Below are 21,783 nucleotides of genomic sequence, written 5' to 3'. Positions count from 1 at the left end.
TTTTGATTTGTTAAACACTTTTTTTGTTTACTACATGATGCTATATGTGTTATTTCATAGTTTTGATGTATTCACTATTATTCTACAATGTAGAAAATAGTAAAAAAATAAAGAAAAACCCTGGAATCAGTAGATGAGTCCACACTTTTGACTGGTACTGTAGCTTTAAATGGTGCACAGTCTTTGTTGCTATGGTTAACTGGGCATGCTGCATCTGCTCGTGGCATCCAGCTGGGAAACAGGACATTTTTCATCAAAAAGAATATGTAGTCATCTGTTGTTCACATAGCATCGATAATGGACGTTACCAGACAATACATAATGGTATTGACAAAAACAATTGACTCAAATGGAACACAGTGACACAGAATCATTGAGACTTGGCTCACAAAGCAGGATTAAAGAGAGCCAATTAAACAACAACACATTGACGTGTGTCTGCGTGTCTGTGTTTGAAAGCGCTCCTTATAACCTCTTCCAGCAGCCTGGGGACTATTGGATAGCATGTCCTTCAAATACATGCACTTTGCACTTCAAATAGACATGGTCCACCAACACCAATGTCACATGTCCATTATCATGCAAATTAAAACAGTGCATCGGGGAAATGGGGATTATGGCTTGATTGTCTCCTCTCCCTCTTCAACTCTGTTTGCAGGTAGCTAGGATTCTGAACGACAATGCTATTGTAGCCGGCAAAATCAGGTCACAACGCAGAGAGAAAGTACGTTCATAACTACAGCAAGTTATAAATAGTCCGTGGGGATGGTACAGTTCCCCTGCCAGCATCTCTGGAGACGGCAGCCTGAGGAGGGAGGAAAGCTGTCAGCCATTTGATTCCCTGAGCTGCACTGATAATGGACGCATTTTAATGAAGAAATTCCCCCTGAGAATCCAGAATGAAATATGCATGTTTGAAGTACAGTGTCTTAAGTACAGTGCAGTAGAGTGTGTGGTAATAAGCAGAATTAACATGAATTAGAGTCATGGGCATGGATGAGCTAGAGAGACTGTGCAGTTGGGTCACTGACCTGGAAGTCACCATTTGTCTGTGTGTGTAGACCCATGCTACGGCAATTTTCTCTCTCGCTCTCTCCCTCTCTCGTGGGCTTACACAATGGACCTGCACCCACTCTCACACAGCCTTACTATCCTCTTCATTCACACAATACTGAGAGGGTCCCTCTGGCCTTAGCCAGCTAAAATGATTCTACCTGCCGAACAAAATATCACTTTACAGAAGTGACTGACTGACAATGTACAGTATTACCAGCAGTCCCAGCCAACAGCACTAGCTGTTGGAGACACTATGGTCATCAAGCCTGACCCCATTTAGTCGACTGGTCGATTGTTTAGTCGAGCAGTGGCAAATATATATAACAACAATTATGGCACACGAGACACCTGTCTGATTCACGCCTGTTTGAGTGGACTAATCCATTGCGGAGGCTGCAGGGACGGCACATCAGTATCACCAGAAGTACATTTACTGTTAATTCCCATCATTTCTAATCTACATTTGTTTGGTTACAGTAATTTATGTTAATGCATTCAATATACAGTATTAGTATTGCAGTCTTACTGTTGTCATTGTAGGAGTGGACACGTTATTTGCAGAGCGCATAATCTAGGCTACACTTGTGAGAAAAAGGTTTTGGTCAATTTTATTTCCATTTACGTCTTCCATTTACTTGTTTGGAGCACTCCTGTCAATCTAGAGTAAGAACACACACTTGATTACGCATAGAACTAGACCTAGGTTACTTGGCCTGCGCACAAATACCCGGGCGGCAGGGTAGCCTAGTGGTTAGAGCGTTGGACTAGTAACCGGAAGGTTGCAAGTTCAAACCCTCAAGTTGCCCCTCAACAGGCAGTTCAAGAACCTGAACAGTTCACAACAATAAGAATGTGTTCTTAACTGACTTGCCTGGTTAAATATATATACCTATAAATGTGCCCATTTGGGAATCTGATACTATTTCTGATTGTCTTAACTCACCATCAAAGTAATTATTTCTTCGCCTCAAACTGTACATAAACTAAGTCTGTTGTTACATCCATTGAGAATGACAATATTTCCTATATATTTCCTGAATATTTTGAAAAGTCTTTCCAGCTTTTGATAACCACTCAGCATGAAAGGGAGGGGAAAACATCCGGTCGGTGGAAACTTCATAAAATAGGCCTACCTGATTACTTCTTATCCCTTAGCCTACAGCTGTATCTGTCTGTCCGGAGCTCACTGACTCTGGAAGCTCTGAGGGCCCAGAATATTTTATAGAATGTTGCAAGTTTGCTAGCATGAGCTTTGGGCTGATCAAGTTAATAGTTGATGCAACGTTTTAAGTTCCTTGCAGACAGGTCATGCGTAGCCAATGTGATTTATAGGATATTTATTTTTAATCAGGATATTTTCTACCTGAGGGCTGTAATATTATTATTTGTTGGCTTTTATATAGGCTATTAGTACATATTGGCGATGGCAACAGAAGTTACTTTTAGATTTGTATCTTTTTCATTTAGATAAGAGGTTTGATTAACCACAACATTGATTTTGTGTGTATTGTTGTGAATTGTTAAGATACTTTGTACTGCACTGTTGGAGCTAGGAACACAAGTATTTCGCTACACCCGCAATAGCATCTGCTAAATATGTGTATGTGACCAATACAATTTGATTTGAGATATGAAGACCTTATTATAAATTAAATGAAACTCTTCCACGAAAATGTGCATATGAAAATCATAACTGGCATGCAGATCAGTAGAAATGTTAGGATAACTTGGCACTCCAAATGGAAAAGGTTTCCGACCGCTGGTTTAACCTATTACCGGCAACTTCAGGAGCTTTGCAGAATATGCAAATGCCAGCGGCAGCGGGCAGCAGGAGAAGGAGGGTCGAGAGCAGTTTTTTTTCTCTTCTGGTTAGGCTACAGTATATTGATCTCTGGCTCCCTTTGTGTGTCTTCATTTTTAATCGCAGTGCTTAAAGCATCAGACAAGCTCAGTAGCCTACATATAGTTGATTTTATACAAACATAGGGTGTGTCTATAAATAAAAATAAAAAAAACGATCGATTGGTTGAAAGAACAGACAACTTTCTTTTTTGTTGTTGTCGGGGACAGCTCTACAAGCCTTGGTGTCAGCCTCACCTTCTCTTTCATCTTCTCGATCTTCCTGACGGAGCTGCGTCTCTGGGGCCGGTCCTCGTGGCGCAGCAGGTTGACATTGAGGTCTCCAGACTTACTGAACTGCTTCTCCTCCTGCTTCTCAGCATCCTTCAGCTTGCTCTCAGCACTGATACTCTCCGTGTGGTACATGTGGTAGGTCTTCATCACCTGGAAGAGCAGGATCAGCACAGAGGAAGGATGAGGAAGTTGCAACAATAACTGGACATAGGCTTCATATAAGACTTCACAGCAGCAGACAGAGCAAGCAAATGGGTGATCTGAGGTGACAGCTAGTTTGAAAAGTTTTATTACAATCTGTGCCCTAACTAACAAAAAACATATTACGTCTTTTGAACCCTTTCCCTTTGAAATAATGACTTGCAGTGAGAATGGGTCTGTGTCATAAAATACTGCATGAGGGGCTTGTGTTTCATCCATGGTGGCAGGTGCTCAGCCAGTGACAAAGACAGGGAACAGGATCACATCAGTATTCTTATCAGGACCACAGCTGGCCATGAATATGCATAACAGGGCCAGGCAAAGCACAGGACATCACAGCTCCTTTATCTCACATCCACAGACCAGTCTGCATCCAGAGATCCAACGACTTGATGAGAAACTGCATGATATACGCTCTTCAACTTTTACACATATGGAAACTGTTATTTGCTCCTTTGTTGGCCTAAGCTCAGTGAGCACGCGCACGCACACGCACACGCACACACACACACACACACACAGAGTCAGTTGATGTTTTCAATGGTGGGCTGATTGAATCAGGGGGCCCAGGGCTGTGTGTGGTACTATAGCTCATCTCATCTGGGCCAGACTTGACACATCCACACCCCCTCTCCACCCCCCTTCTCCTCCTGGATCTGGGTTTGTAAATCAGGATAAACTGTTCATCACCTAATGGTTGTTCATTCCATGCCATTTGTGTGGCATAATGACACCATTGTGCTCTCTGCCTTTCCCCTCCCTACTGTGATCTCTCTGCAGTCAGACACTCAATATTCCCTCTGTCACAAATCAAAATAAATAACTGTAATGGATAGGATGTACAGTATAGCCCTTCCACCAAAAACACTGGCAATACAACTTGTCTAATTGAATACTTAGACGCATCTTAAGTATGTTTGTTAAAAGGGCAGTGCACTTAAAAACATGATTTTACATGTTTCAGAATAATACAGGATGGATTAATACTGTGAAATTGTGAAAATTATGATAATACAATTTTAGTGTAAGAGCTGTTAGAAAAGACTGCCTGAAGTTTCAGCTAGTTTAGCATAGGTGGAGTTTTGGCCAGCCTGGCGACATCACCACCATATTTGACTCTATGTAAACTGGAAACCACATATCCTGAGGCTGCATTAATTGTAGCTGGGAATTTTAACAAGGCTAATCTGAAAACAAGACTCCCTAAATTCTATCAGCATATCGATTGCGCAACCAGGGCTGGTAAAACCCTGGATCATTGTGACTCTAACTTCCGCGACGCATATAAGGCCCCCCTTTCGGAAAAGCTGACCACGACTCCATTTTGTTGCTTCCAGCCTACAGACAGAAACTAAAACAAGAAGCTTCCGCGCTCAGGTCTGTTCAACGCTGGTCCGACCAATCTGATTCAACGCTTCAAGACTGCTTCGATCACGTGGATTGGGATATGTTCCGCATTGCGTCAAACAACAACATTGACGAATACGCTGATTCGGAGAGCGACTTCATTAGAAAGTGCATCGGCGATGTTATACACACAGCAACGATTAAAACATTCCCAAACCAGAAACCGTGGATTGACGGCAGCATTTGCGCGAAACTGAAAGCGCGAACCACTGCTTTTAACCAGGGCAACGTGACAGGAAACATGACCGAATACAAACAGTGTAGCTATTCCCTCCGCAAGGCAATCAAACAAGCTAAGCGTCAGTATAGAGACAAAGTAGAGTTGCAATTCAACGGCTCAGACACAAGAGGTATGTGGCAGGGTCTACAGTCAATCACGGATTACAAAAAGAAAACCAGCCCCGTCGAGGACCAGGATGTCTTGCTCCCAGGCAGACTAAATAACTTCTTTGCTCGCTTTGAGGACAATACAGTGCCACTGACACGGCCCGCTACCAAAACCTGCGGGCTCTCCTTCACTGCAACCGACGTGAGTAAAACATTTAAACGTGTTAACCCTCGCAATGCTGCAGGCCCACATGGCATCCCCAGCCGCGTCCTCAGCGCATGCGCAGACCAGCTGGCTGGTGTGTTTACGGACATATTCAATCAATCCTTATCCCAGTCTGCTGTTCCCACATGCTTCAAGAGGGCCACCATTGTTCCTGTTCCCAAGAAAGCTAAGGTAACTGAGCTAAACGACTATCGGCCCCGTAGCACTCACTTCCGTCATCATGAAGTGCTTTGAGAGACTAGTCAAGGACCATATCACCTCCACCCGACCTGACACCCTAGACCCACTCCAATTTGCTTACCGCCCCAATAGGTCCACAGACGACGCAATCGCAACCACACTGCACACTGCCCTAACCCATCTGGACAAGAGGAATACTTATGTGAGAATGCTGTTCATCGACTACAGTTTAGCATTTAACACCATAGTACCCTCCAAACTTGTCATCAAGCTCGAGACCCTGGGTCTCGACCCTGCCCTGTGCAACTGGGTACTGGACTTCCTGACGGGCCGCCCCCAGGTGGTGAGGGTAGGTAACAACATCTCCACCCCGCTGATCCTCAACACTGGGGCCCCACAAGGGTGCGTTCTGAGCCCTCTCCTGTACTCCCTGTTCACCCACGGCTGTGTGGCCATGCACGCCTCCAACTCAATCATCAAGTTTGCGGACGACACTACAGTGGTAGGCTTGATTACTAACAACGACGAGACGGCCTACAGGGAGGAGGTGAGGGCCCTCGGAGTGTGGTGTCAGGAAAATAACCTCACACTCAACGTCAACAAAACAAAGAAGATGATTGTGTACTTCTGGAAACAGCAGAGGGAGCAGCCCCCTATCCACATCGACGGGACAGTAGTGGAGAGGGTAGTAAGTTTTAAGTTCCTCGGCGTACACATCACGGACAAACTGAATTTGTCCACCCACACAGACAGCGTTGTGAAGAAGGCGCAGCAGCTGTATCACCGCCTGGTACGGCAACTGCTCCGCCCACAACCGTAAGGCTCTCCAGAGGGTAGTGAGGTCTGCACAACGCATCACCGGGGGCAAACTACCTGCCCTCCAGGACACCTACACCACCCGATGTCACAGGAAGGCCATACAGATCATCAAGGACAACAACCACCCGAGCCACTGCCTGTTCACCCCGCTATCATCCAGAAGGCGAGGTCAATACAGGTGCATCAAAGCAGGGACCGAGAGACTGAAAAACAGCAATCTATCTCAAGGCCATCAGACCCCAGCCACAGACTCCAGCCACTTTAATAATGGAAATTGATCGAAATTGATGGAAAAAATGTATCATATCACTAGCCACTTTAAACAATGCCACTTAATATAATGTTTACATACCCTACATTACTCATCTCATATGTATATGTATATACTGTACTCTATATCATCTACTGCATCTTGCCATCTTTATGTAATACATGTATCACTAGCCACTTTAAACTATGCCACTTTTATGTTTACATACCCTACATTGCTCATCTCATATGTATATACTGTACTCAATACCATCTACTGCATCTTGCCTATGTCGTTCTGTACCATCACTCATTCATATATCTTTATGTACATATTCTTTATCCCTTTACACTTGTGTGTATAAGGTAATTGTTAGGTTAGATTACTCGTTGGTTATTGCTGCATTGTCGGCACTAGAAGCACAAGCATTTCGCTACACTCGTATTAACATCTGCTAACCATGTGTATGTGACAAATAAAATTTGATTTGATTTGATCACCAGGCGGTATAAGTTAATTGACCAATAACAAAAAGAGTTTCAAACCTCTGCCAATAAGAGCTAGTTTTCAGGTTACATATCCCTCCCATTAGGCTAAACTAATAGGTCCCGCTCTCAGACCACTCCCAGACAGTCCTGTGTGGGTGTGTGTGGACCATGTTAATTCCTTAGTGATGGGGACACCGAGGAACTTGAAGCTCTTGACCTGTTGATCGTGGCGGATGTGTTGTTGCCTACCCTCACTGTCTGGAGGTGGCCTGTCAGCAAGTCCAGGATCCAATTTTAGAGGGAGGTGTTTGGTCCCAGGGTGATGAGCTTGAACTATGGTGTTGAAAGCTGAGCTGTAGTCAGTAAACAGCATTCTTATATAGGTATTCCTTTGTCCAGGTGGGTATCATCTGTGGATCTGTTGGGGCGGTATGCGAATCGGAGTGGGTCCAGGGTGTCTGGGATGATGGTGTTGATGTGAGTCATGACCAGCCTTTAAAAGCATTTCATGGCTACAGATGCGAGTGCTAGGGGGCGATAGTCATTTAGGCAGGTTACCTTGGCATTCTTGGGCACGGGGACTATGGTGGTCTGCTTGAAACATGTTGGTATTACAGACCGGTTCAGGGATAGGTTGAAAATGTCAGTGAAAACACTTGCCAGCTGGTCAGCACATGCTCTGAGTACACATCATGGTATTCCGTCTGGCCTCGCGGCCTTGTGAATGTTAACCTGTTTAAATGTATTTCTCACATTGGCTATGAAGAGCAAAATCACACGTCAGGAACAGCTGGTGTTCTCATGCATGGTTCAGTGTTGCTTGCCTCGAAGCGAGCACAGAAGGCATTTAGCTGATCTGGTGGGCTCGCGTTCCTGGGCAGCTCGCGGCTGGGTTTAACTTTTTTAATCCATGATAGTTAGCAAGCCCTGCCACATCCGTCAAGTGTCAGAACCGACATAGTAGGATTCGATCTTTGTCCTTTATTGACGCTTTGTCTGTTTGATTGCTAGTTGGAGTTCATAGAGGGATTTATTATAAGCTTTCGGATTATTGTCCCACTCCTTGAAATCAGAAGCTCTAGCCTTTAGATCACGGCAGATGTTGCCTGTAGTTTATGGCTTCTGGTTTGGGTATGTACGTACGGTCACTGTGGGGACAACATCATCGATGCAATTATTAATGAAGCTGGTGACTGATGTGGTACACTCCTCAATGTTATCATATGAATCCCGGAACATATTCCAGTCTGTGCTAGCTAAACAGTCCTGTAGCTTAGTATCCGCTATATCGAACCTCTTCCATATTGAGTGCAGTACTGGTACTTCCTGTTTGAGTTTTTGCTTGTAAGCAGAAAGCAGAAGGATAGAGTTATGGTCTGATTTGTCAAAAGGAGGGAGAGAAGGGGCCTTGTACATGTGATTTAAAGTTGTGTCGCCTCTAGTTGCACAGGTGACATGCTGGTAAAAATTAGGTAAAACAGATTTCAGGTTCCCTGCAATAAAGACACCGGCGACGAGAAACCATGCCTCTGGCTGTGCATTTTCTTGTTTGTTTATGGCCCTATACAACTAATTGAGTGCGGTCTAGATGCCTTCATCGAGTTATGATGGTAAATAGACAGCTACAAAAAAATATAGATGAAAACTATTGGTAAATAGTATGGTATGCAGCTTATCATAAGGTAACTTGAGACTTCCTTAACATTAGAGGTCGCGCACCAGCTTTTGTTAACAAAGAGATACACCCCTCCCCCCTTCATCTTACCCGAGTCTGCCATCCAGTCTTGATTATACATAGAAAAACCAGCGAGATGTATATTATCTATGTTCTCGTTCAGCCACGACTCTGAGAAACATTGAATATTACAGTGTTCCAGGTCCCGTTAATAGGATAGTCTCGCACAGAGCTCATCCAGTTTGTTCTCCAGTGACTGCATGTTCGCCAATAGAATCTCGTCAGGATGATGACTCGCCTGCTTCTCTTTCTCCACCGCCTCCTTTTTCGAGTCCCGGGGATTAGGGCCTGGTCCGGAGTAAGTAGAACGTCCAGAGCTGCTGACTCGTTGAAGTAGATATTTTCATCCAAATCAAGGTTAGTAATGGCTGTTCTGATGTCCAGAAGCTGTTTCCAGTCAAAGGAAATTATAGCATAAAAAAATCACAACATAGCAGACTTGGTCAGGAGCCTGTAAGATGGCTACTATCCGCTGCAGCATCATCTATAAGGTGTCAAGCATGCAAAGCAGCCCTCTCACTGTTCTGTTCTGTTCTGTTCTGTTCTGTTCTTCCGTCCTTCCGTCCGTCCGTCCGTCCGTCCGTCTGTCTGTCTGTCTGCCTGTGAGGGTTAGACCCACTCGGTCTGTCTGAGGGTTAGGCCCACTGTTATGTGGTCTGGCCTCAGGAGGTCTTAGCAGCTCATTCAGCAGCCTTGTAAAGTACAGCACAGATGTGTGCAGCGTCTTAAAATGCTTCCTGTGCGTGTAACTCGGCAGCGAGATCCAGTATTATAACTCGATGTTAGACAGACAGAGAGCCTAACATTAAAGCTAGCTTGTTCTCTTCCTGTAGTTAATGCTCACTTTGTATAGTATCATCTGACCGGATGGTATGACTCCCTTTAATCTGGAAAAAGAAGGTAATAAGAACATCACAGGGTTAATGGGTTGGGTTTATGTCAACTCACACACACACAGAATCTCTACTATTTCCAGTTGACTGCTACTGTATGATAGTAAGGTTTCTTAGTCAGAAGAACAGCTTATTTTTATCATCCAGCCAGTCAACGCTTTCATCAACAGAGCTCTACTGCACAAGGCGCTACAAGTCTTAGGAGAGCAAAAAAAAAAACTCACAAAGATCTGAAAGGCAAACACTTCAAAGAAAAAAACGCAAAGCAAAAACAAACTCTTGTTTATTCTGGTATATGACAGAGTACACAGTAGAAAGAAGTCACTTCAGTGTTTGGGGAAACTAGGGCTAGCAGTGCGCATCTCCCAAGGCTGGCAACCCATTTCTCCAACAGCGTGAAAAGAAAACAGGGTTTCCAGGCAACTTCGAGCAGCACAACTAAAAGACCAACAGCTAAAGACAGAATGTAATTTGCAGGAACATTGAGGTGAGGCAGGGTCTACCTTCTGGGAGGTGTGTGTATGTGGTTACTGTCTTCACTCAAACAATAGCCTGAGGCTGTTCTGTTTCTGCACTGATGAAAGCTACAATTAACATATTTAATTGTGGAAATACAGACAGACGTGACTTCCACCTAAAGTGAAACCGTGGTTGCAGCATTGATCTCAGTGCAAGAGGCATCACTGCAGTCCCTGGTTCGAATCCAGGCTGCATCACATCCGGCCGTGATTGGGAGTCCCATAAGGCGGCGCACAATTGGCCCAGCGTCGTTCGGGTTTGGCCGGGGTAGGCCGTCATTGTAAATAAGAATTTGTTCTTAACTGACTTTCCTAGTTAAATGAAGGTTACATTAATTATATGCCACTCTGATATTTGATTCTGTGTTCTATAAGCCTGTGTATTAAAACCAAATTGGTTTCCTATAGTTTGTCAATTGGAAAAATATGAACGTGTTATCTCAAGAGACCTGTTACAATAAACATGGCCATTATGGCTAACACAATTACCATGACAGTCAGAGGAGCACCCCGGAATGAAACTGGAGAGAGATGGAAAAACCAGACCTGAGGTAAGTCACTGCACTGGGTCGTTCTGTATCAGACTGTACTGCCCATCTCAGACCCAGGGTGGAAAGAGAGCAGAACGTCGCCATCATTTCCATAATGTATTGTAACAAACTTACTACCAGGGCGGCGTGCTGCTGCATTCATTAAACAATCAGCCTCTAGTGTGGCAGAGTTAAATAACAAATGAACCAAGAAAACTGCAGCAGGACTTGTACTGTCTGGTTAATTCAAAAAAATGTTTACAAAAATATATATGTTGTTTAAATGGATCAGAGCTGCCAGGTGAATAATTGACTATGTGATCCAATGAAGAAATTGCTGTTTTTTGCTCTCATTTCTCATTTCAGATTCACTACATATAATTCAAGCCACAGGCATCAAGCCTCATGCCCTCAAATCAATAGCTGTCTCAGTAGCACCAGCAGCAGATACTTAAAATAATGTTTGAACAATGGCTTCAGCCAAACCCTCTTAAATCTCTAGACCCTGTGTTAGTGAATGTGACATATTCAATCAATCCCTATCCCAGTCTGCTGTCTCCACATGCTTCAAGATGGCCACCATTGTTCCTTTTCCCAAGAAAGCTAAGGTATGACTATCGCCCCGTAGCACTCACTTCTTTCATCGTGAAGTGCTTTGAGAGACTAGTCAAGGATCAAATAACCTCCACCCAACCTGACACCCTAGACCCACTCCAATTTGCTTACCGCCCAAATAGGTCCACAGACGACGCAATCGCCATCACACTGTTCACTGCCCTTATCCCATCTGGACAAGAGGAATACTTATGTAATAATGCTGTTCATTGACTACAGCTTAATATTCAACACCATAGTACCCTCCAAACTCATCATTAAGCTTGAGACCCTTGGGCTCGACCCCGCACTGTGCAACTGGGTCCTGGACTTTTTGACGGGCCGCCCCCAGGTGGTGAAGGTAGGAAAAAACATCACCACTCCACTGATCCTCAACACTGGGGCCCCACAAGCGTATTCTCAGCCCCTTCCTGTACACCGTGTTCACCCACGACTGACTAACTTTTACCCTGACTAACTTTTACAGGTGCACAATTGAGAGCATCCTGTCAGGCTGTATCACCAGCTGGTACAGAAACTGCACCACCCACAAGCGCAGGGCTCTCCAGAGGGTGGTGTGGTCTGCACAACGCATCACTGGGGGCAAACAACCTGCCCTCCAGGACACCTACAACACCCAATGTTACAGGAAGGCAAAAAAGATCATCAAGGACAACAACCACCCGAGCCACTACCTGTTCACCCTGCTTCCATCCAGAAGGCGAGGTCAGTACAGGTGCATCAAAGTTGGGACCGAGAGACTGAAAAACAGCTTCTATCTCAAGGCCATCAGACTGTTAAACAGACTCTACTAGCACAGAGAGGCGACTGCCTACCTACAGACTTGATATCATTGGCCACTTTAATAAATTGAATACTAGTTACTTTAATAATGCCACTTTAAGAATTTACATATCTCGCATTACTAATTTCATATGTATAGACACTTCAGTATCCTTCACTATCTATTCTTTACTATCTATTGCATCTTAGCCGCTCTGTCACTGCTCATCCATATATTTTATACTTATATATTCTTATCCCATTCCTTTACAAGATTATGAGTATTAGGTTTTGTTGTGGAATTGTTAGATATTACCTGTTAGATACTGCTGCAATGTCGGATCTAGACGCATAAGCATTTTGCTACACTCGCAATAACATCTGCTAACCATGTGTATGTGACTAATAACATTTGATATGATTTGATTTTAAAGGGATTCACAAGGGATTTCTGCAATTCTACCTCTGGCAAAATGCATTGCTGTTTGCAGTCCATAAGCTCTGTCATCTGATTACCAATGAGCTAAAAGCTTTGACTGTTCCCATGTTTTTTAACTGCCATTTTATACAATGAATAAATGTAATGACAGCCAAAACCACAATCATCATTATCATCAATATTTCGAGAAAATGTCAAATCTGTGGGTTTCTGATTCTGATTAGTTTGATTTTTGAGATGGGGCAAAAATGAAATGGGGCACCACAGGAGTCAAATGGGGCTTGAAGAAGAGAGGAACAATCATAAAACCTGATCATGGCCATTCAATCTGATAGCGGCCCACATGTTTAACCAAGCCATGGCTGGCCCTAGCTGTTGAAGAGCAGGGAGAGGAGCAGAGTAATGATCTGTTTTCTTGTCTGAATCCTGATGCATTTGGACTCCTCTGGCTGTGACCTTGAAATGCACACTGCTGCTGGAGCGAGCCCCCTGGGCCGTACCCCGCACAGGGTAGGGTTTAGGACACCAGCCGCTTAAGAGGAAAAACAATCTCTGTCTCATTCATAAACCTGGTGGGGAAAGCCTGGCAGACTCGAGGGAAGATAGAGGTGCTGCTGATGGAGCCGTGAGCTCTAATATTCTTGCCTTTAATGTGTACAGGGGGGTTAGGAAATGTGCAGGGTGAGAGTGGGTCAGTTAGCATAGACTAGAGGCAGTGATTGAACGTGGAGATTTGATTCAGTGGAGAGAATACATGAGTTTGTCAAATGTAACATACCACATTTAGACAGATACTTAAGTGACTTGGTATAAAAAAACAGCATTTACTGTATCATTATTATGCAGTCCTATATTTTGGTTAAGGCTTCACTTGGTAAATGGTATAAAGAGGTCTGTCTTTGGTCCTTTGGCCCTGATCGTGGTTGATGATCTTTCTCTTCACCTTTAAAAGGAGTTATAACCTCTATTCTAACTCTCTATAACCCCTTTTTACTGTGTCACGGTGGACAGATGGTCCAATCAGAGAGAGATGGCATCTGTGCCAGCCCTGTCCTTTGATAGCCTGTCACTCATGACATCAGATGAATAAGTCATCGAAGTCTGCTCTTCTTGGGGGAGCAAGAGGACAGCTGAAGTTGCCTGGAGCTTCTCCAGACATAGGCACAGTGTCTCCTTCAGTATGACCTTCACAACGCGACAGGGGGGCAGAAGCACAGTGTCACAGTGTGCCCTTGATTTCTCCCTGGTCACAAAGGAAAGTTTACAGAAGAGTTAATAAAGGCATAGAGAGAAGCCCTGACGGACACATAGATACAGTAGACCCGTTGGTTGAGCGAGGGGTGTTTTGCCTTCCTGTTACTGTGGGCCCAGCCACTGGCACCAGAACAATATTGCAATGTGGAAGTGATTTGAGCTGCAGCCTGCAACTGGCCCACTTGGAAAGAAATGCAACGTTTCATTCCATCATCATAACAATCACCCACCTCCTCCTCCATATCATCCTCTACATCTGAGAATCACACTGCAGTTTGGAGAGAGAAAGAGAGAGAGGGGGAGATAAAAAGAAGAGAGAAGGGAGAGAGAGAGCGAGAGAGCGAGAGAAAGAGGAACGCTAGTCTCATCACATTGCCCTCAGTAGAGGCCTTGATACTGGCTGTGTCTGGATGTAGGGATGCAACAAGAGGAGAGAAGGAATCGATTCTGACAGGGGAAAAGAAGATGGGTTTTGTTGTACTCACAGTGTAGAGTTCGTTGGTCACTTTTACCAGCTCCTCATGCATCTGAATCCCAATGTCCTTGCTCTGAAAATCAATGGATTGGAAAGCAGTTAGGGCCAATGCACATCAATCAATCCAGGTGGATAAAGTGCATCAACAAATAGTCAAAATAGTGATGAATATCCTGTAACAACAAACTGACAGGCAATGTTTTTCAGTGTGTTGGTGGTGATGAGACCCTGTCTGGATTACTAACACCTTAAACATACAGAGCCTTCTGAAAGTTTTCAGACCCCTTGATTTTTTCCAAATGTTGTTACATATAATCTAAATGGATTAAATAAAATAAAAATAAAACTCAGCAATCTTCACACAATACCCCTTAATGACAAATCGAAAACAGGTTTTTAGAATTTTTAGCAAATTTATATATATATATTATATATATATAAAAAAGAAATACCTTATTTACATAAGTATTCAGACCCTTTGCTATGAGACTCGAAATTGAGCTCAGGTGCATCCTGTTTCCATTGATTATCCTTGAGATGTTTCTACAACTTGATTGGAGCCCACCAGTGGTAAATTCAATAGATTGGACATGATTTGGAAAGGTACACACTTGTCTATATAAGGTCCTACAGTTGACATGGCATGTCAAAGCAAAATCCAAGCCATGAGGTCGAAGGAATTGTCCGTAGAGCTCTGAGACAGGCACAGATCTGGGAAAGGGTACCCAAAATATTTCTGCAGCATTGAAGGTCCCCAAGAACACAGTGGTTTCCGTCATTCTTAAATGGATTAGTTTGGAAACACCAAGACTCTTCCTAGAGCTGGCCATCCCGGCTAAACTGAGCAATTGGCTGAGAAGGGCCTTAGTCAAGGAGGTAACCAAGAACCCGATGGTCACTCTGATAGAGCTCTAGAGTTCCTCTGTGGAGATGGGAAAACCTACCAGAAGGACAACCATCTCTGCAGTATTCCACCAATCAGGGCCTTTAAGGTAGAGTGGCCATACGAAAACCACTCCTCAGTAAAAAGTACATGACAGCCCACTTGGTGTTTGCCAGAAGGCACCTAAAGACCCTCAGACCATGATAAACAGGGTTCTCTGGTCTGATGAAACCAAGATTGAACTCTTTGGCCTGAATGCCAAGCATTACGTTTGGAGGAAACCTGGTACCATCCCTACGGTGAAGCATGGTGGTGGCAGCAGCATCATGCTCTGGGGATGTTTTTCAGCGGCAGGGGCGGGGAGACTAGTCAGGATCGAGGCAAAGATGAATGGAGCAAAGTACAGTAGAGATCCTTGATAAGAAAAACGGCTCCAGAGCGCTCAGGACCTCCGACTAGGGCGAAGGTTCACCTTCCAACAGGACAAGAACCCTAAGCACACAGCCAAGACAATGCAGGAGTGGCTTCGGGACAAGTCTCTCAATGTCCTTGAGTGACGCAGCCAGATCCCGGACTTGAACCCGATCAAACATCTCTGGAGAGACCTGAAAATAGCTGTGCAGCAACGCTCCCCATCCAACCTGACAGAGCTTGAGAAGATCTGCAGAGAAGAATGGGAGAAACTCTTTAAATGCAGGTGTGCCAAGCTTGTAGCACTATACTCAAGAAGACTCGAGGCTGTAATGGCTGCCAAAGGTGCTTCAACATAGTACTGAGTAAAGTGTCTGACTACTTATGTTTAATGTAAAATTTCCATTTTTAGTTTTTAATAAATTAGCAAAAATCTCTAAAAACCTGTTTTTGATTTGTCATTATGGGGTATTGTGTGTAGAAAAAAATATTTAATACATTTCAGAATAAGGCTGTAACGTAACAAAATGTGGAAAAAGGCACTGTACATGTGATGGATGGACAGAGACATACATTACTCTAAAAAAGAGACTGCCAGCCAGACCAGCCAGTGGAACACAATCAACCCCTAGACTAGTGAATGAACTTCCCATCTGGCATCTCTCTCTCTATGTCTGAAGAGGGCTGGAGTATGTGTGGTTTCATATTCCACCTCACGCTGCCGTTTCCTGTGATTATTACACATGGGCTATGTTTAGCTACAGATGATGTGCTGCTGACTGTTAAAGCTGCTGTTTAGTTGTGGTGCTTGGTGGGTAAATGTCACATCCCTCTCTTTCTGACCTGCCACCTGTGATCTGCACTGAATGCATTGGGACAACACCCTCTAAAAACGGCTGAACCATCAACATCAGCATTTATAGTGTTACCACATTACTGGCGTATATGATGTGGTGAAACACACTCATGCAGTTAATGGATGTCTTTGTAAAATGGCAGAGGAGAAGGCGGCTGACCTTCTACGTGTCCCCAACCGATTGTGTTTTTTTGTTTGTTTATTTGCATTGTTTGTGACAATTTTTCAAACTTATTTTGTACATAATATTGCCACTACCGTCTCTTACTCACCACGGACTGGCAGAATCCTTTTTTTCCTTTAACGAGTCTGATGAGCCCGACACGAATGATATACTGATTTCTCGGGAACAGGCCCAGATCCCCATGATTTCCGTGAAGAGGAGGCAGAGAAAAAGGGCCCAGAGGCTGCCTTCGGAGAATTCATAGGCGATCAAATAAACCCCCACCTCCTTCCATTCTGCTAGCAAACGTGCAATCTTTGGAGAATTAAATAGATGACCTACGCGGAAGACTAAACAGGACTTTCAAAACTGTAATATCTTATGCTTCACTAAACGACGACACTATCAACATACAGCTGGCTGGTTATCCGCTGTGCCGGCAGGATAGAACAGCGGCGGACTATGTATTTTTGCAAATAACAGCTGGTGCACGATATCTAAGGAAGTCTCAAGCTATCGTTCGCCTGATGTAGAGTATTTTTTATTTTTATTTTTACCCCAATTTCGTGGTATCCAATTGTTGTAGTAGCTACTATCTTGTCTCATCGCTACAACTCCCGTACGGGCTCGGGAGAGACGAAGGTTGAATGTCATGCGAACCTCCAATACACAACCCAACCAGCCACACTGCTTCTTAACACAGCGCGCATCCAACCCGGAAGCCAGCCGCACCAATGTGTCGGAGGCTACACCGTGCACCCGGCAACCTTGGTTAGCGTGCACTGCGCCCAGCCCGCCATGCACACCGTGCACCCGGCAACCTTGGTTAGCGTGCACTGCGCCCGGCCCGCCACAGGAGTCGCTGGTGCGCGATGAGACAAGGACATCCCTACCGACCAAACCCTCCCTAACCCGGACAACGTTAGGCCAATTGTGCGTCGCCCCACGGACGCGGCCGGTTACGACAGAGCCTGGGCGCGAACCCAGGGACTCTGATGGCACAGCTGGCGCTGCAGTACAGCGCCCTTAACCACTGCGCCACCCGGGAGGCCGATGTAGAGTATCTCATGATAAGCTGTAGACCACAAAATCTACCTAGAGAGTTGTATTTTTTTCTGTATTTTTCGTAGCTGTTTACATACCACCTCAGTCAGACGTCGGCACTAAGACAGCATTGAATGAGCTGTATTCCGCCATAAACAAACAAGAAAACGCTACCCAGAGGTGGCGCTCCTAGAAGCCAGGGACGTTAATGCAGGGAAACTTAAATCCGTTTTACCGAATTTCTATCAGCATGTTAAATGTGCAACAAGAGGGAAAAAAACTCTCGGCCACCTTTACTCCACACACAGAGATGCATATAAAGCTCTCTCTTGCCCTCCAATCTGACCATAATTCCATCCTGATTCCTGCTTACAAGCAAACATTAAAGAAGGAAGCACCAGTGACTAGATCAATAAAAAAGATCTAGATGAAGCAGATGCTAAGCTACAGGACTGTTTTGCTAGTACAGACTGGAATATGTTCCGGGATTCCGCCGATGGCATTGAGGAGTACCCCACATCACTCATTGGCTTCATCAATAAGCGCATTGATGACGTCGTCCCTACAGTGACCATATGTACATACCCCAACCAGAAGCCATGGATTACTAAAGCTAAATTCCCAATCTGGCCATCAAACCATCACGGTCACCTAATAATCCCCAGTTTACAATTGACTCCTTCATCCTCCTCCTCTCCCCTGTAACTATTCCCCAGGTCGTTGCTGCAAATGAGAACGTGTTCTCAGTCAACTTACCTGGTAAAATAACGGATAAATAAAAATAAAAAATTGTAAAATTACAGGCAACATCCACACTGAACTAAAGGCTAGAGCTGCCGCTTTCAAGGAGTGGGACTCTAACCTGGAACCCGGAAGCCTCGCTTCGAGGCAAATAACATTGAAACATGCATGAGAGTACCAGCTCTTCCGCAGCCGATGTCAGTAAGACCTTTAAACAGGTCAACACTCTCAAGGCCGCAGGGCAAGATGGATTACCAGGATGTGTACTCCGAGCATTGGCAGACCAACGGGCAAGTGTCTTCACTGACATTTTCAACCTCTCCCTGTCTGAGTATGTAATACCAACATGTTTTAAGCAGACCACAATAGTGCCTGTGCCCAAGAACACTAAGGTAACCTGCCTAAATGACTACTGACCCGTAGCACTCACATCTGTAGCCACAAAGTGCTTTGAAAGGCTGGTCATGGCTCACATCAACACCATTATCCCAGAAACCCTAGATCCACTCCAATTTGCATACCGCCTCAACAGATCCACAGAAGATGCAATCTCTATTGCACCCCACACTGCCCTTTCCCACCTGGACAAAAGGAACACCTACGTGAGAATGCAAATCATTGACTACAGCTCAGTGTTCAACACCACAGTGCCCTCAAAGCTCATCAATAAGCTAAGGATCCTGGGACTAAACACCTCCCTCTGCAACTGAATCCTGGACTTTCTGACAGGCCGCCCAGGTGGTAAGGGTAGGTAACAACACATCTGCTACGCTGATCCTCAACACAGGAGCCCTTCGGGTGCATGCTCAGTCCCCTCCTATACTCCCTGTTCACTCATGACTGCACGGCTAGGCACGACTCCAACACCATCATTAAGTTTGCCCGATGACACAACAGTGGTAGGCTTGATCACCGACAACAACGAGACATCCTATAGGGAGGTGGTCAGAGACTTGGCCGTGTGGTGCCAGGACAACAACCTCTCCCTCAATGTGACCAGGACAAAAGGAGATGATTGTGGACTACAGGAAAAAGAGGACCAAGCACGTCCCCATTCTCATCACCAACACACTAACATGGTCCAAGCAAACCTATTCCTCCTCAGGAGACTGAAAATAATTGGCATGGGTCCTCAGATTCTCAAAAGGTTCTACAGCTGCACCATCAACAGCATCGTGACTGGTTGCATCACTGCCTGGTATGGTAACTGCTCGGCCTCCGACCGCAAGGCACTACAGAGGGTAGTGCGCACGGCCCAGTACATCACTGGGGCAAAGCTTCCTGCCATCCAGGACCTCTATACCAGGCGGTGTCAGAGGAAGGCCCTAAGACTCCAGCCACCCTAGTCATAGACTGTTCTCTCTGCTACCGCACGGCAAGCAGGACCGGAGCGCCAATTCTAGGCCCAAGTGGTTTCTAAACAGCTTCTTTCCCCAAGCCATAAGACTCCTGAACATCTATTCAAATGGCTACCCAGACTATTTGCATTGCCCCCCCCCCCTCCCCCTCTTTTAAACCGCTGCTACTCTTTGTTGTTATCATCTATGCATAGTCACTTTAATAACTCTACCTACATATTACCTCAACTAACCGGTGCCCCTGCACATTGACTCTGTACCGGTACCCCCCTGTATATAGTTTCGCTATTGTTATTTAACTGCAGCGCTTTAATTGCTTGTTACTTTTATTTCTTATTCTTATCCATATTTTTTTCAACTGCATTGTTGGTTAGGGCCTCGTCAGTAAGCATTTTACTGTAACCTGTTGTATTCGGCGCATGTTACTAATACAAATTGATTTGATTTATTAAGTAGATAACATCGGTAATGACTCAAGCTGAGAAAAGGCACAATCAGCCGTTTCATCTTTTTCCTGTTGTCAACCAATATCCAGATTGTCATTTTGTCATGTCATGTACAGTGTTGTTTTTCAAAAGGAGCCTTGAGAAAGAAGCTGTAACTGATGGAAGCTTGACTTGTCAGTGACATTCAGTTTTCCTATCAGCCTTCAAGATGGAGGACTATAAGTAATGTGTTTCACAGAGGACAGAAATACTGCAGCATTTACACCCATCCCACACAACCTATCTAGTGATGACGAGTGTGGGGAACACACCTGGCATTGTGGGAGCTCAGTGAGAGAACGTAATTGCTAGCACGGCGGTACATGCCACAGAAAACAAACTGTTCTTAGATTGAGGCTACAAGGGCATGTGAATCCACCCACATCACACATTACTGTGTTTTCGCAGAAAATCAAGTAGGCACAAAGGATATAACACCTTTAATTACTTCACAGAAGTACGACTCTGACTAACCTTTTCAGAAAAGTTTTTTTCTAGAGCACATACCTTGAGTGTTTAATCTCAAACTCTATTTCATTGTTAAAGTGTATCTTTAATACTACCCACACACACATAAAGGACGTTTCACACTCCCACAGTGTGCCCAAAGCCTCCGCTGTCTAAGACGCCATAATGTTCCAGGCCCTAGCTCTAGGTATACTGAATCTGATATATGGTCCCTATACATCCATGTCTGCTAGGATTTATGGTTCTGCCTGCTATGGTGGCCCTCCCTGGACATAAATCATATGGAGGGTAAAACAGTGGGATCGATAGAGCCAGCAGCACTGCTACACTCTGACTCTACAGCACAGAGCCAAGTACCAGGGCTAATCTCTAAACATGCGCGCACACGAACACAGAGAAAGAGAGAGATACAGGTAGATGCAAGTAAGCTTGCCTGAAGGCAGACACACACCCTTTTCATACTTGACCGCACATCTTATGCCAACCAGGTAGAAGTTCTAACCATCAAAACCAAGCCCTAACATACGCAGGCTGATGAGTCAAAATTGGAATGTGCAATCAATCATGTAGAGAGGGGCTCATAGCAACAGGAGGAGGGGCCAGCTGAGAGGGAATTCTATGAGCTTTCTTTGATTGGACAATGTTTGTGCGTCCCTCTGTGGTCCGCCCTTTATACTATACTGAGCAAAGATAGCGAGCCAGAGAGAAAGAGAGTCAAATTGTTATTTTATTTTACCTTCATCATCAAAACTCCCAAGGAGGACAGGAAATATGTCATGTTAAATCAGATATGAAAGTGCCTTGGCCTAAACATGATAAGTGGGAAGCTCTTTTTGTGAGAAATATGTGAAAGACTCCTGACAGCTGGTGAATGGCATTTGTATGCATGGGTGGCTCTGATGTCAGACATACTGCAGAGTGAGAATGTACTGCAGAGGCACTGAGGGAGCAGAGCAGAGAGTGGACAAGTAAGAATATGGATGTGTCAAGTCAGATAGCGCTGGCCTAAAACTGCTCTGGCTGTCGAGACAAAAATAATACATTCATGAAATTCTCTCTTATCTCT

At 44.7% G+C, this 21,783-nt stretch overlaps 1 protein-coding gene across 2 annotated transcripts in view; it reads right to left on the bottom strand.

Annotated features, from left to right (window-relative positions):
* LOC139371041 (SLIT-ROBO Rho GTPase-activating protein 3-like) overlaps positions 1-21,783 on the bottom strand; it is a 117,922-nt gene that overhangs the window by 37,928 nt on the left and 58,211 nt on the right. For both annotated transcript variants that reach the window (XM_071111078.1, XM_071111079.1), the window contains exons 4-5: positions 14,319-14,381; positions 3,154-3,339 (exon numbers count right to left, since the gene is read on the bottom strand). In XM_071111078.1, the coding sequence (XP_070967179.1) occupies positions 3,154-3,339; positions 14,319-14,381 (249 nt within the window). The remainder of the gene's footprint in view (positions 1-3,153; positions 3,340-14,318; positions 14,382-21,783) is intronic.

This window comes from Oncorhynchus clarkii, chromosome 17 (genome assembly GCF_045791955.1).
Source record: "Oncorhynchus clarkii lewisi isolate Uvic-CL-2024 chromosome 17, UVic_Ocla_1.0, whole genome shotgun sequence".
In the NCBI taxonomy this organism is placed as follows: domain Eukaryota; kingdom Metazoa; phylum Chordata; class Actinopteri; order Salmoniformes; family Salmonidae; genus Oncorhynchus; species Oncorhynchus clarkii.
The sequence above is the reverse complement of the archived record's forward strand: the minus strand, read 5'-3'. Positions and strand labels throughout refer to the sequence as shown.